At 51.1% G+C, this 16,007-nt stretch overlaps 1 protein-coding gene across 1 annotated transcript in view; it reads left to right on the top strand.

The window, feature by feature from the left end:
* LRRK1 (leucine rich repeat kinase 1) overlaps positions 1–13,809 on the top strand; it is a 75,149-nt gene extending 61,340 nt beyond the window's left edge. The window contains exons 28-34 of the mRNA XM_084293640.1: positions 76–270; positions 1,097–1,248; positions 2,832–2,949; positions 4,260–4,376; positions 9,437–10,272; positions 10,850–10,951; positions 12,368–13,809. Of these exons, the coding sequence (XP_084149766.1) occupies positions 76–270; positions 1,097–1,248; positions 2,832–2,949; positions 4,260–4,376; positions 9,437–10,272; positions 10,850–10,951; positions 12,368–12,545 (1,698 nt within the window). The 3' untranslated portion in view covers positions 12,546–13,809. The remainder of the gene's footprint in view (positions 1–75; positions 271–1,096; positions 1,249–2,831; positions 2,950–4,259; positions 4,377–9,436; positions 10,273–10,849; positions 10,952–12,367) is intronic.
* The last annotated feature ends 2,198 nt before the right edge of the window (positions 13,810–16,007 follow it).

Here is a 16,007-nt window from a genome sequence, read left to right on the forward strand (position 1 = left end):
CCACCGTGGTCTTTCTTGCTTTTCTCTCCACTCACCAAGAGAGGTTTGCCCTTTTCTCTCTGTTGCTGCCTCTAGGTTGACATGTTCTCATACGGGATGGTCCTGTACGAGCTACTGTCGGGTCAGCGGCCTGTGCTAGGACAACACCAGCTCCAGATTGCAAAGAAGCTGTCTAAAGGGATTCGTCCTGTTCTTGGTCAGCCAGAAGAGGTGCAACTATATAGGATGCAGGCGCTCATGATGGAGTGTTGGGACACTAAGCCAGAAAAGGTACAAGACAAGCCTCAGCACCAGTGTTCTCTGATCATGTAGCTGCAGGGCTCTGGCAGGCCTCTTCACAGAGGAGAGCAGGGTTCTGTCTTGGTACAGCAGAACAGCTCGGTTGCCTATTTACCCCTCCTGCTGATTTGACCCAGAACTTCTACTAAATTAAATGAGAGTTTTATGAATGAAACAATGGCAGATTGGTGGCCTTAGACATCTGGGGTGACATGAAGGTCCCTTGACGTCAATGGCAGTTAAGCTATTGATTTCACTCGGGCAAGACATTACCCATAATTTCTAGAAGCAGCTACAGTATCATGCTGTGACTGTAACTACAAAGACTTCAAAAACCCTGAGATTATAAAAGGCAGTATGAGGGGATAAGAAAAGGGTTTAAAGTATGAAAAAAGGATTTTGCTGCATTATATTTCTTGTTAATTAAGTTGGCATTTCAGAGCTCCTGTCCTTCAAACAAAGGTTGGCGTGACTCACAAACAGCTAGACTCTGTCGTGAGATTGGGTCAGCTTCCAAAGTTCTTATGTCTGAAGAAATTCATGAATAAAACGTGTAAGAGAAACATGGACCAAAACATGGAAATACAGAAGATATTTGGTGTCAGTGTCTGGGATACAGAGGGATGCTAAGAATGAATGAGGTGGGATTCGTAAGGAGGATTTGGTGCAGACTTGAATACATAGCAGGAACTTTTATGAAAGAAGTCCTATTTCTTGACTCTCTAGCTTCAATAAATAATGACTATTACGATTGTTATTTCATCAGGGCCTCAGCTGCCTGTGTGATGCATGTCTGTCTCTTTTCCTTTCCACGCAGCGTCCACTGGCCATTTCTGTTGTAGGACGGATGAAAGACCCTACCTTTGCAACATTTATGTACCTGCTGTCATGTGGGAAGCAGTCCTCCTTCTTCTGCTCCCAAGGACAGGAATACACTGTGGTGTTCTGGGATGGAAAGGAAGACACCAGGTTAGATGGCTCATATTAGTCATTTTTTTCCCTTTTTTCTTATTATAGTAAAAATCCTTCAGTGTCTTCACTAATGCCTCTGGGAGGGAGGTAAGGAAGGTGAAAGTGAATTTGGGTGAATGTCAAGGATACATTGAACACTGTTTTCCCAAACTCTTTTAATTGGGAACAGTGGTTGCTTTATAAAGGATATTTAATGAGCTTAACTCTGCTTCAGTTAATATGAGGAGAAGATTAGGGCAGTGTAATGATTCATACACACAGGATGAAGCATTTGCACATGAGAACAGACGTGTTCTGCCTTTCCTAATGAGGCCATTTAACACTAAACCTTTCCTAATTGAGACTGCAGCTCCATCTCTGTTCTCCAAAGCAATTAAGCACATGCTTAAACCCTATTGAAATCATCAGGAGTTAGCCACATGCCTGAAGCTGTGTGTGCATCCAAGTGTATACTTCCCGTAAAATGTGTGCTACACTGAATAGGCATGTGCTTTAAATGTTATTAAATTGTGACTGAGATGATGGCATTTTGCTCAGCCACATGTGACCCGTAGCTAGTTAGGTTTATTTTTATGGATGTTACGGATTTTTATAGTCCCCATTTTATTTGGAAACATTCACAAACTGATCTGAATTGTGTATTCAGGTATTCATTATTTGTAAGCATTAACCTAGTGGGAAAGGTACGGGATTTGTTCGTGAACTATTTGCTTTGCTGTTTGCAGTGCTTGGTCAGTCGCTCAGCGCAGCCAGTGTAGCTATTCCTGATGTAACTGGTGGGACACACGGCACTCGCAGATGTATTTTGAATACATGGATGCTGTCCAAATATTCACAGCAATATATCTCAGTGAATCTGCTTCCTGACTGGACAATCCAATTGCTGGAGACTGCTGAATAACAAATTACTTCTATATGACAGATTTCAGGATGTGTAATTGCTTGTGCCACAGTTGGTGAAACATCTGGGCTCGCAGATGTGATTGTGAATATCCAGTTGTTGTTGAAACACCCAAACCCTTCACCGAGCCCAAGACAAAACAAAAAAAATCCTTGTAGTTCCAAAAATATTAATTAGTCATATTTATAAATGTTGTTATCAGATTACAGGTCTTTGCTCTTATGTGGAAGAGGCGTCGTCTTCTGTTTATGTACTAGAATAAGTAATGAAGCAAGATAATACTGAGGCAGTGGACTTGGAGAAAGAACACATACTCTCTTGAGAATCTTAATGGGCAAGAAAGGCTCAGACCTCCCAGCTATTAATTACTGCTATTCAGCTGGAGCTAGTTGTCTCGCAGCTGAATTATAGTAACAGACCATGGAAGTGCTCCTAATCCATTTCAGTGCAAAGTCAGATAGCTGAGTTAAATCTTCACTGCAGCAATCACGCATCTGTCCCCTGAGGAAGAGATGTGGCACATCTGTATTTCTCTTCCCTTATGACGACCTTTTGGAGGGGTGGGGAGCCTTGTAGCACTGTCCACATCACGTTATGGGTTGGCTAAAAGTGCTGAGTACCATCCTGTAGCAGACTGCAGGCTGGCTGCTGGCAGTAGCAAATGATTTTCTCTTTTCAGAAACTACACGGTGGTGAATCCAGAGAAAGGAGTCATAGAAGTGGAGAGGATGAGCTGCCCAGGAATGAGGCTGTGCTGCCAGCTAAAATTTCAAAATGCCCTGTGGGCTGCCACAGAGGTAAGCATGTCCTGCACTTCAGTGCCCTGCTCACGAGGAGCATCATTAGAAAAGACAAATGAAGAGCCTATTAAATTGGTAAAGCTAAGAGTGTTTGAGACAACGGGCACCTCAGATGAGCAGTATGACTTCATGTCTGCTGTTCCCTGGTGTATCGTTTCTGCCAGTTGTTTAGCTGACACCTAGATCAAAATCACGTCTCCTGGTGTTCAAAGCGGTCGTGGGAACCTCTGCTGCCTGAGATGAAGCTATCCAGGTTGTAGCATATCTGTGCTGAGGGGTTTCATCTGGGAAATGTCCTTATCTGTAAGTGATAAAGGGAAACAGTGAAAGAAACCATGTGTTAAGGGTGGGGTTTTGAATGAGGCCTGAGGGATTTGAAAGTTGGTGGGAAATGGGTACCCGAGTTTCGTATTCACCCTGGAAAACTCAGACTGAAAAGATAAGAGTGAGGGAGCATGGCTGATTTATCTCTCAGAGCCCCTGTCTGCCCATCCAAAAGGGCTGTGTTAAGTCTCAGCCAGTTCTGACACAATCATTTGACAAAAAACAAATAAAAAATAGTTGAAACACATTGAAATGTTCCTGAAGCTCAGTTTCAGAGAGAGAGGAAAAGGCCACACTTGCTAAATAAGTAGTTTGTGCTGGTTAATTCACTCAGCTGTAGTATAGATGCTGGAACTGAATGAGAGTATTGATCTTTCTTCCATGTAGGAGAATAAGATATTTGATATTTTCTGTCCTCACAAATTGAGGCAAAGTTCAAATATTCCTATTTTTTCCATAACAAGAAATATGGACAAAGTGTAAATCGGAAATCTTGAAGCATTTTATGTCCACCTTTTTGATCAAAATTAAATGTGTTGATATTCCCCAAACCAGGTGTTCTATTTCCATTTAGTGGACACAAGAGGTGTAAAGCAGGTGTAAGTCCACCTACAGTGTAATATTGGCTTTACTTGAATTGACAGATTAATGCAAAATAACACAAAAAGTGTTTCAGTTGTCCTGACGTGTTCTGTGCAGAGTTGTCAAATTCTGTTAGAGATGTGGTGATAAAACACCTGTAGTGGTGATTTTGGTTGCTCGTGGATGGTGCCCACAGCTCGTTCAGGGGAAGGCAGTACCCAGTTTCTACCCACAGACAAGGCAGGCAGTCTCCAGAGAAAACAAAGAGAAACCCAAGCTTTGGATATCAAGAAACACAAATAAGAACTGTTTTTGGAACCAATTTGATCTTGTCCAGATACGAAATGTTAACAGCATGAAAGGTGGTTGAAATTTATTGGATTTTATGTGCTTTTTCACAGGACCAGAAGATTTCAGTGTACGGATTGCAAGGCATGTGTCCTCTAAAGGCTCCACAAAAAGATTTAGACACTCCTGCTACTGTGAGCTGCTTCCTGGTAATGCCTGTTGTCAAAAAGGTAAGGAGGAACCCAGCTCTTACTTGGAAAGTGAACTTTAGTGAGACACGTCTGCCTGCTTCTGGGCCAAGCTGCCAGAGTTTGTGCCACTTGTCACTAGCCAGCATTGAAGGACTTCGCAATGTCTAGGAATGTTTTGGCAGTGGGAGGAGAAGGTTTCCAGGTCCTTGTGCCTCTGCCAGCAGAGCAAGAGACACAGGCGTGGGCATGAACCTGAGTCGGGGACCGGAGCTGGCACTTCCAAGCCTGCTGGGAAAATAGTCAAAATAGATCAAATTCCTCCACAAGGAAGTTTTCCAGCTGTGTTTCCACATCACTGCAAGACAAGGTTTAGGCCGATCAAGCAAAGTAGAGGGGACGTGAACTAATAATTAGTATAGAGATTTGTTAGCTGTTAACAGAGGGCTCGGGTGTAGCTTAGCTGTTGCGCTCACTATTTCCTTGGCATGTGTGCATGCTGTTGTTTGTGTGCACAGTCATCTTTAAATATTATCTAGGCCCAGCCACACTTTTTTTTTTCTCTTTCCAGTTTTGAATGGGAACATTTCAATAATAAATGCAGTCCAAGAACTGCCACCTATGGGTAATAACAAAAGCTGTATACTATCTCTCTGGTTCTGGAAATGATAACATCCAATTACTGGCAAGCGAAATCTGACATTACTGCCTATTGTGGGCAAGTCTTGGGAGATGTATAAAAACTGGTTTGGGGCTAAATTACCTCCGGTTTGCCTACAGCCACCTTGAGTGAAAACATATAATTATATTCCAACGTTATTGGTAGCTGTGTAGTTTTTGCAAATGCCAGTGTACTGTTAGGAGTCTAAAAGCTCAATATGGAGCAGTTCTCAGAGCGACAGTGAAGCTGCTTTATAGCATGTGTCCGTTCTGCATTGTTGTCCATTTCTGGCTCATTTGCTTAGCCTGCTGCAGACTGAGGCCAAGGCAGATGGTTAGTGTAAGGTGTACCACTCAACTTCCAAACATGGTGTAAGTAGGACTCAAGGAGGGCATAGATCTAAAGTTGGCAGAGGGATGAATTTCACCCACCGGGAGGCTATGTCTGTCGGCTTTCTTTGGCTCCCAAACCTGTAGCGTTTCTTCACTGTGGAGTTTCATTTCTCTTGTGCAGGGCAAATTTCTTTTTCGTGCTGTCTAAGGTTTTGTCCAGGACAGTCGAAGGAGTCTTTCACTTTCAGCTTTTCCACTGTCACACAGCTTGCAAAGCCATTCCTCAGGGGTTACGAGTGGCTTTATGTCTCCTGGTTTCTATTTTCAGTTTGTGGCTTGCCTAGAAAATGTCATAAATAATGCCAGGCCCTACAATAGTAATATTGAGTCTAGACACCTCCCTTCCTCCCCCGACCCTACCCAACCTTCCAGAAATCCACATCCCTTCGGCGCACTCCTTCTCAGTTTATTGGACTTACTTTTTCCTCTCTCCTTTCTATGAATGAATTTGGCAGTGAACTAGCCAGAGCAGCAGCCATGGGGATGTGCAGACCAGGTTGGCAAGAAACTAAACCATTTTTCAACACAGCCAGTTCTTCCCAAAAAGCTAAGTGGAAAGCTTACACTTGTCAAACTTACTGTATGGCCCAGCGAGTTGTATCAGAGTTATCACATGGTAATTATTGTCCAGTGGAGAAGAGAATTGCTCACATTTCCCTGGGAAGAAAGACTTTAGCTGATGAGATGTGAGGTAACTTGCAGTCAGAGAATCGCCGAGGGATGTTGCTGGGAAGGGGAATTCTTTATGACTGCCTTGGGAAGGCTGATCCAAAAGAAACAGTTTCCAAAACTTGGTTTCTCATCCAAAGGAAGCATCATGGAAATTTAAAAGCAGCAGAGAGGGGCCCAGAATCCAAAACTCACCCGCCAAGGAAAAGTCTTGTACAATTTAAGCTTTTTTGTTGCATGGTTTCTGTCACCAGTATCGTCCTTTCTGACAAAACAATAAAGTTTTCAGCGCGCTCCCTTTCAGAAAAACCAGCAAGCACACAAACAGGTTAAAAAGACCGAAACGTTGCTTTCTAAATGGTTTTGCAGCACTCTCACAAAGCAGTGCTGAAGGAGAGAGGGATGTGAATGGGTGCGAGTCTCTGGCCTCCTGCAGAAACCTGGAGCACACGAAAACAAAAGCTGCATTTAAAGGCTGCGGCCTGCTGCGGCCTTCGGTGCCAGCAGTGCCAGACCCCGCGGGGAAGAAGGGAGGAGGTGACCGAGGCCATGGAGCTGGGGGCTGCTTTTTTTTTTTTTTTTTTTTATTTTAACCTGCTCACTGCGGCTCTGAGCCTCGCACTGTCCTCGGCTCTGAGGACGGGACGTCTGGAGCCAGCTCATCTTCTGTGCTGCCCGTCACATCCCGTCACAGCCCTGCTCGGAGGCCTGCCTCGCTGGCACAGTGGGGCTTCTGGCAAGACGGAGACTTCAAATGCAGTTTTGTTGCTGCGTGTTTTTCTTGGCTCCTCGTGGGGCTCGAATGTTGAAAATGAATTCTGAGAAAGTTACTTAAGGTTTCTGGAGCCTGCCGCCCTGCCTGCGTTTGGTCGCTGTTGTAATACCCCGATGGGGAGAGCTTTTGCCTCACCAGCACCTAACGAAGTCTGGTGGGTCCGTAGCACCCAGGGGCACTCTTCTGTGAAATGGGTCACCTCCTTGTCCTCGTCAGGCGAGGGATGGCAGGTAGAGGGCATTTCTCAGGATTTTGAGCTCTTACTCCTCCTTTCCTAAACAAAGAGGTGGTAATAGTGGATTAAAAAATCCTGACAGCCAAGTCTACGGAGTTATAAGTGCCCAAAGCATAAAACATCTTTCAGATTTGCTCCCACCGTAGTCTAGACAGGCTAAAATTTGGCATGGTTGGTACAAGCAGTAAAGCTCAGTGGGTATAACTGGTGCAGTTCTGCCCGGTTGCAGTGTTGCTTTCTCAGTGCAGGGGGGCTTTGGCCTATCAAATCCAGAGGGAATCGTGATTCTTTTACAGGAGCTGACACTAATCAAGGAAATACATATTTTTTTTGAAGACTATGCTTGGATAATTCAGCATTTTCAAAGCAAGTGAGACAAAATTACAGAGAACTCTGAAGCCAAACACTATTCTGTGTCACACGAGGAGCAGTCCAGGTCGGCAAACCCACAGTATGTTTAGCAGAGCCAGCGTAAGCCCTTGAAGCAGCACAGCCACAGCATCACGGAACTCCTCACCCTCTTGCAGTGCGCCTGATAATGAAACTCAGCAACAATTTTCTGGTCATTAAAACAATGAAATTCAACCTTTCAATTTCACATGTTCCCATTTCAATTTAAATTTTCCATTTTTAGTAAGAAATACTCGGTATGCAGGGTCCTTTGGACTGAAAAGTTGGACCTTTTCCACCAGAGAAATGTGGGCTGTTGTGCTTTGTTTTGTTCTGGTTTAAATAATCAAACTCCTTTCCAAAGGAAAAAAAAATAAGAAATCCAAAGCCCAGCTTGTGCAAAGCACTGTGCCATGTTCCAACCTATTGATGCAACCTCCTGGCATCTCCAGGAGCCTTCACACCAGATCCACATGGCAGCAGGGCCGTGGCACCGAGCACTGCAGGCCACTTGGGTTTCTTTTAATTAGTTGTTAGAGAATTGGGACTGGACTGAGTTGAAGTCCAAGTCCCATTTCACAACTTTCCACTGTCTTCTCGAGTTTTTCCCATTACAGGGAAGTTCTGCCGTGATTCGGATTAGTCATATGGGCTCAGCACACCGATGGCTTTACTCACACTTTGTGTGCAGATAGTGGGGTTTACTCCAAGGCTCTTAACGAGCCTTGCAAACAGTCCTATCAATTAAATTAATACTTATCCCTGTGCTATCTGCCCCTCGATAGCTGAGAGCAGCTCAACATGCTGATTTTGGCCCCTTTGGACCTAAGCAGCCTGAGAGCTATCTCACAGGGCTGGCACAACCAGGATCCCTGGAAGGGCACGAGCTTTCCTTGATTTTTGAGCAGCAAGGGGTGACGCCAGGTCCCTGTCCCACCTCGCAGAGGCAGGCAGCATTGCTGGAGCCCCGGGCATGCCAGGAGGCAGAGCTTTTGGCCACGATGAGGCTGTGGAGGGATGAGGCTGTGTCGGGTCAGCCAGCAGCGCCGCGTCGTTCGGTTCTGTTCGCTTTGCTTTGTATCCGCGCAAAAGCCCTGGGCAAAAAGTCTTTTTTTAGAAGTTATTGCTCCCTGGGGAGGAAATAAAGGCCTTTGAGGTAGGCATTGTTTTATCTGCTGCACAGATGGGGAGTTTCTGGTATGGACCCAAGGTCATGGGGAGTTAATTCCCAGGAGAGCCATTTCCCTGTCTGTTTAACAGCCCCTTGCACTGCTGCGGGGAGCTGGAGCTGCAGTGAGCTGTGGCCTTCTCGACAGCCCCCCGTCCACAGGACACAGCATACCGGAGCTCAGTGCTGGCCTCAGCTCCTGCAGTGAACACATCTGTAGTCGGGGGCAGGTTTTTAGCAACCTACAGAACTGTTCCCAGCACTCAGCAGCCGCTTTGCTGAGCTGCTGCTGCTTCTGTGCCCTCCGCTGGGATGTCCGTGAGCTGCTGTCGGGGCAGCAGACATCAGATGCAATCACTCCATGCTCTCGTTGGGTTGTGTCCCTCTCTCTCCATTTCCTCCTGCATTTCTTCCATTCCTCTCCTACCTAGCCTGATAGCAATAGCTTCACTGTGCTTCACTCCTCTCTGGATGTGAGCCGGGTTTCTACAGCTGGATTCCTGGGATCGTGATGGCTGTCTCTGAACATGTTCCAGCTTGAATTTGTTAACCTTCGGGGCTGGCTGCCAGGCCCGTCTATCCTCCCTTGCCAATAAAGAGAGAGGTAATACTGGGTGAGAGGAGTGTGGCTCTGCAGCAGCTTCCATGTAATGACTTCTTTTTATGTTGCTGTTATCGCCGAGTGATTTGGGGTAAGTTACTCCTGTACTCATCGGCTGGTGAGAGGCAGCCAGAGCCTCTGGGATGGAAAGGTTTTGTGTTGGGAGGAGGTAAAGAACCCAGAGAGACAACCTGCCGACTCTTTCTTGCAGAACTCCTACGTGGTGCTGGCCGGCCTGTCGGATGGCCTGGTGGCGGTGTTTTCGGTCGCCCAGGGCATCCCAGCAGACACCTGCTCCTACCTGTGCTCCCACACGGCCAACAGGTCCAAGTTCAACATTCCCGATGACGATGCCCGGCAGAACCCCTACCCCGTGAAGGCCATGGAGATCACCAGCAGCGGGGCGGAGGTGTGGTACAGCAACGGCCCCGGCATCCTCATCATAGACTGCTCCACCATGGAGATCAGCAGGAGGCTGGAGCCCTTCAGCCCGCCGTCGGTGATCACGTCCATCGCCTGCAACTCCGAGTGCCACGGGGAGGAGGTGGTGTGGTGCCTGGACGAGAAGAGCAACTTCCTGGTCATGTACCACGTCACCACCTACCAGCTCTGCGCCCGCTACTTCTGCGGGGACTGCAGCCCCCTCCGAGACATGTTCACCATCCAGCAGCCCTCCGCCGTCATCCCAGCCACCGCACCCATCAACCCCAAAGGCCTGGAGGGAAACTCGCTGGCGGACATGAGCATTATCTACAGCCCGGAGGTTGGCACCCAGATTTTGAACCACCAGGACTCCCTCACAGACTATTGCTCCATGTCTTCCTACTCCTCCTCGCCCCCTACCAGGCTCGCCCGGTGCCCCTCCAGCCTGCCCAGCTCACCCACGAGCTCCTCCAGCGCGCTGCTCTCCACGGATTTTGAGGAGCCTGACAAATTCCATGAACTGAAGCCCTCCCCGGATCACGACGCGATGCCTGCAGGCGACAGCGCACGGCATCTTCAAGCTGTCAAGGTTCTTGCAGTGAAAGACCTCATATGGATCCCCAGGTAAGTGGGTCACCTACCAGAGCAACTTGAGCCAAATCCCTGGGTGAGAGATGAGCTCCAGCTGATTCAGGAGCTGTGGCATGCCCGGTGTGATTCACCTGCCCAGAAAACCTCGGTACCATTGAGAAATTACATTCCCAGTACTACGGTACATCAATTTTTTTACTCTTTTTAAAAGAAATTTGGCGTTGGGCAGAATGGTCACATCTAATGTCTCGTGAGACTGATTTCAGCAGCTTGGAAAAGTGGGTGGTGAGGCTCAGCACCCCGTCTCCCTGGCTACTGAGGAAACAAAGAGCAGCAGGCAGCTCCCTCGCTCAGACACAGCTCTGGCAGCTCCCACTGCCTCCTGTTGAGCTGGTTGAAATCACCAGAAATGGGATTTTACCAGTCACAGGGGCTCTCATGGTAGATTTGGGATCACACTTGGTCATATCACAGCACCCCCTTTCCTATAGAAGGCCATATAGCTACGGGAGGGGTTGTGGCAGGGGATGGACACCTAACGTGGGTTTTCCTTGGCTGCCAGCGGTCCCCACTGCAGGGTGCAGGTACAATCTCCTTGTTTCTCTTCCAGGAGAGGAGGGGATATCATCGTGATCGGACTGGAGAAGGAATCCGGCACCCAGCGGGGCAGAGTGATTGCTGTGCTGAAGGCTGGGGAACTGGCTCCCTACGGGTGAGGCCGGCTGGGACGGCGCCTTCCACACCAGCTCCCAGGGGCACGGGGGGACTGAGGGTGGCAGAGGGTGGCTCTGCACCCTCCAGGGGCTCTCGGGAGCTTCTTTTCTCCTTCCAGCACCATCCAAAACCCCACAGGCTGGAGTGCTCCAAACGCCACAGCCACCAAGCACCCCGTAAGGTGACAGCAGCAGCGATTTGTCCCCGGTGTCAGGCCAGCAGTGTCGGTCTGATCCTGCCCGGTGCTCGGAGGGCTCCGGCACCTGGCAGGAGCTGGCTGGAGCTTGGCAGGCCCGGGCCCCGCGTTAAGAACAAGCAGAGTATTTATGCAGAGCGTGGTGCTCGTCTGTGCCTTCATTCACGTGGCTCAGGTTGAAGTCCTGGCTCTAAATGAGCACCTTTGTGCTGCCGGCAGGGCCGGGCCGGGGGAAGGCTCCCGGAGCACAGGGGGGGAGCAGCTCCATACATTAATGTGAAATGTTTCATGCAGCAAGCCAGCGTCCAAGTAAATAAATAGCTGCTGGAGAGATGGGAGGGTTCCTGCTGATCACTTAAATACCGGGCGAGGATTGTACTATTTATGTCCAAACAAATGGAGGTTAAGCAGTGCTAAGGATTATAAATGACCATTTATTACCGCTGGGTAAACACGGCGTGAGATCAAAGCGCTGCTGCCCTTCCCTCTGCTCGCTAATCGAGTGTCTCTATCGGTTAGGCAGCACTCAGCTATCGGTGACGGCTAGCTGGGTTTTTGCTTCGCTCGGTTCCTGAAAAGAAATAGGGGAAAAAATGAAGTGTGGAGCCCGCTGAGTCACCCCGCAGCAGCGGGATGAGCGCAGGATCCTGCCTGCCTCCTCCGAGCCCGTTACTCACTTGGGCGTGGGGAGTTTTATGGGTGACCCAGAGCCAGCCCCAGCCCTGCACGGAGCGGGGACGGGAAGGGAGATGGCTTTTTAGGGTGGTTTGTGATAAAAACCAGCTGCTAAGGATGCCACGCAGCCCTCGTGGCCAGCGCTCCCTGCCGAGGTCTGGGGGCCTTTCTGGGGGATGTTTTGGGGCTGGTCTTCCCCCATCTGCTATTGGAGTGGTGGAAAGAGCCCAAATAGGGCAGGACTCCTGTCCTTTGAACCCTGCGAGGCCACAAGCACCATCTTCTGCCTGCCAGCTCCTTCTGGGTGCCTGCAGGGCCAGCTTCAGTCCCCATGGCGTGATCAGGGGATGCACTAGGAGGCTCTGAAGCCTCTTGATCCCTTTCCTTGCTGCGCTCTCCTTTCCCAAGGGTTTGCAGCTTACAAAAGGAGATTCAGTAGCTGGAAAGGGAAGCCCGTGAGCCAGAGCCTCCCAGATTACGAGCCGGGAGCTGCCTCAGCAGAGCTCCCCGCGCTGATGCCGTTCTCTGCTCTTGGTTCCCCAGGACGCTGGTGGATGCTGCCCTGATAGCGAAGGACACCGTCGTGTGCTGCTTCGAGAACGAAAACACAGAGTGGTGCCTGGCTGTCTGGCGGGGCTGGAGCTCCAGAGACTTCAACATTTTCTACCAGGCCTACGAAGAGCTGGGGAGGCTCGAAACCTGCATGCGAAAGCGGAGGTAGTGCTCGAGGCGAGGGAGCCAAGGACCGAGGAAGAAGGATGGACGCGTCCTGCTCTGGGCACGGCTGGACTCCGGGGCATGGCCCCGCACAGGGAGGGGATGGCAGGGGTGTGGGGAGCGTGCCTGTGTTGTGCTGCTAACCAGCTCTGTGGATTTTCGGTGGCTGGAGCCCCGTTGGGGATTTTGGAGACTGACAGCCCCGGCGTGAGGCCGGGCCGTGGGCACTCTGCATCCACCTGCCACACGCTGCCCTGCGAGCAGGAGGTGGCGGTGGCTGCTCTTCTGCTCATGCCCTTTATTCTCAGCTTCCTTCTCCCTGTTTTAAGTTCCCTCCTCCCCCTCAGCATGCCCTGGCTGCTGCTGCTGCTTTTTTTCACGGTGCGTGTTGTCAGCCAGGAGAGCTCCTTTACTACAGCGGGCTCTGGCCTGGGAGCCCCAGCACGTGGCAGTGCCCCACTCGCCCTGCTCCCGAGCCGTGCCTGCTGCCAGCCCTGTGCTGCGGGGCTGCTGCCCGCATCCCTGCACGTTTATCAGAGGCTGCTCCAGGCAGAGCCCCTGCCCTGACCGCTGTGCAGGGACGTCCAGGTGCAGGACCCGGCGATACGCTTTGGCTGGCCGGTGCTTCGCTGGTTCCTCCGAGCTATTGCGGTGTGGTGTTACTGCGAGAGATCCGAAAATTAATCTCTCAGCCACTAACGTTGCACAACCTCAGTCAGTGAGCTGTTTAATTGCACTGTTGCGAAGTCAATTGTGAGACGGAGCTGATACAAAGCAAAGCCGCTCGGTTTGACAGATGCTTCCTGATGTGTCAAGAAGGGAGCCCTGTGACCAGGAAGGCTTACAAGCTGGCTTTGTTCTGCTCCTCTTTCTCTTGGTAAATGCACTCTGGAGTATCAGGAACACAATAAGCTTAATTTGCCTGTGTATCTGTTCAGCTTCCGCTCACTGCAGCTTTTATTTTATCTTCATTAGCGGCCTCGGATGGCGCGTTGGCTCCGAACACAACTGCACTTCGTTACCCCGAGCTTGTACAGCAGTGTAAAAAGTGAGCCTGGCCAAGCGCCCTGTAAAAAGCTGTTGTACAGTTTGGATTTTGGACCTTTTTTTTTTTTTTAATTTTTATCCCGAGAAACTTGTGTGAGCATCGGCAAGGCTGGCCAAGGCCGAGCGGGCAGGTTAACCGTCTGGTTCACGTTTCTGTTGCAGGCTGCTAAAATACCCTTCTTCGGAAACAAAGTGTATCTTAAAATAAACAGATCCCTCCCCACGGCGGCGCTGCGTTGGTGGCTCTCCTTATTCACAGCCCACGCCTGCATCGGCTGCGGCGCGTTCGGGGTTTGCAGCAGCTGATTAAAATTCATCTCCTGGTGAGCACCACGGGGGGGGGACACGGGATTTATCCTTTATCAATCAATCTCCTGGCACGGCCCTACCTGTCTCCGTCCCTCCAGCAGCTGGTGGAGCCCCAGGCCCTGCGCTGTCCCGCACAGAGATGGCTCAGCCCTGCCCCAGCAGTTGCATGAGCAATCCCTGCAGCCCCCCGGGGGCTGTAAAACAGCTTGTACTTCATCCATCCTCGGTGTGTTCTTTGAGAGGACAATGTCTGGAAGAACAACAGTGGATCCTTATCGACCCCTTCACCCCGAAACATCCCGGGCACTGCTTCAGGCACCGCTTCCCCGGGCCGGTGTTGGGCCGAGCTCCCCGGGGGCTTGCACCAACGCCCCCAGGAGTCAGCCCAAGCCTCTCCGGCACCTGCGGTGGGCACGGGCACAAAGCTGCCTTTGTTCTGCTCCCGCGGCCAAGCTCCTGGGCTGTTATTAAACGCCCGCCCGCCCCCAGACACATCATAAAGCCGCTGCTCTGCAAAGCCTGCTGCCGGGAAAGGACGGTCTGCAGCGGGTCGGGATGGTCGGCCGGGAAGGGAGAGGGGCTGGGGGGGTGTGGGGGGGGATGGAGCTGCTGAGGGGCTGATGCTTGCCTCAGGACAGCTGAGTAAATCCCAGTCCTCACTATTTAAGCCCAGCTTCTAAACCCGGGGCTGAGCAGAGGCCTGGAAGGGGCTGGGAGGGGGGCGTTATGCCATTAATTACTTGCTAACGAAGCAGGGAGTGCTCCCTGCGTGGTGCTGAGCTGCTCCTGCCCCCTTGCAGCAGGTTGGTGCTGGGCAGGACCGAGTCCCCTGCGCTCTCCCAGCGCTGTCCCCATGGCTGTGGGGCTGGGTGCTCCCCGTGGGCAGGGGCCGCGCGGTGCTTCGCGTGCTGCTGCCCAAAGACCGAAGGAAATTGGTTTTCTTTAAGCAAATGTTAAAAGGACAGGAAATAGGGTGGCTATTTCGGGCTGCCAGCGTGTCCTCGGCTCACCCTGGGGGCATGTTATGGGGACAGGGTTGGGATGGGGGCACAGGGTGGGGTTTAGGGGCACCGTGTCCCCGGGCTGGGATTTGCTGTGGGCAGCGAGCAGCTGATGCCCTGCTGGGGCGAGCCGTTCATCTTCCTCACTGCATTGCCTAGAGAAATGTCACTGGGGTTTAAAAACTCGTAAGAACGGCACCTTCAGCAGCTTCCTCCAGTCCCAGCCCGATGGGGATGTCACTGGACGCCACCTCCTGCCTGAGACGAGCCCTCCCCTAGGTTTTTATTCCCCATCCCCATCAGGAACGGGGAGCCCCGCAGCGGGGCCGTGCTCTCTGCCACCCCCAGACCTCCCGGCACGGCCACAGGGCCCCATTCATCGCGGCCCCGCTGGGCCCTACAAGGGGACTTTATGGGGCCAGCGCTGCTGAATGCAGCATTAAGGCGCCCGCGCCGCGTCCTGCGGGGCCCCCGCCGCCCGGCCCGCTCCGTAGGAAAAATATGAGCCGGCGAAGGCTCCTCAGCACAATTCGGTCCTGTTTTATTTCTTAGTTCCTCAGCTTGACAATAGGGCCTTTTACGCAGAGCTTTCACGGGGCGGGAAGCCCCCCGCCGGCCGCGGGGTCCCGGGGCAGCCACGGGGGGGTCCCGGCACCCCCAGGGCCTTGTTACGGGAGGTGGAGGTGCAGGGGGCTGCCGGTTTCCGCCCCATTAAGCACTTCTGAGCATCTTCCGGCCCTAATCAACGCTCCTCGGGGAGCCGTCACTCTGACCCCTGGGGATTGGGGTTTCTGAGGGGTTTGGGCAGCACCACAGGGATGCTCTGCACCCCGAATCCCCAGCTGGGGGGCCGAGGAGCTGTCACAAAACCGGGAACTTTTCAGCTGTGTCGAGTTTCCCAAAGAAGACCCAAACAATTCTCAAGTCCCTTTGTGCTCACACGCGGCTCCTCATTTCCTGGGAGAAGGCGGCGGCGCTCAGCGCAGCTGCCGGGCCCTGCCAGAACCGGCCCAGGGATGCTCGGGGTAAAAGCAATTAAAAAAATTCAATTAAAAAAAAAAAAACAAACCAAAACAAAGTCCTTTCCACTCAGACTCCCAGCCCTGTCT

Source organism: Netta rufina (assembly GCF_964035555.1).
Source record: "Netta rufina genome assembly, chromosome: 11".
Lineage (NCBI taxonomy): Eukaryota > Metazoa > Chordata > Aves > Anseriformes > Anatidae > Netta > Netta rufina.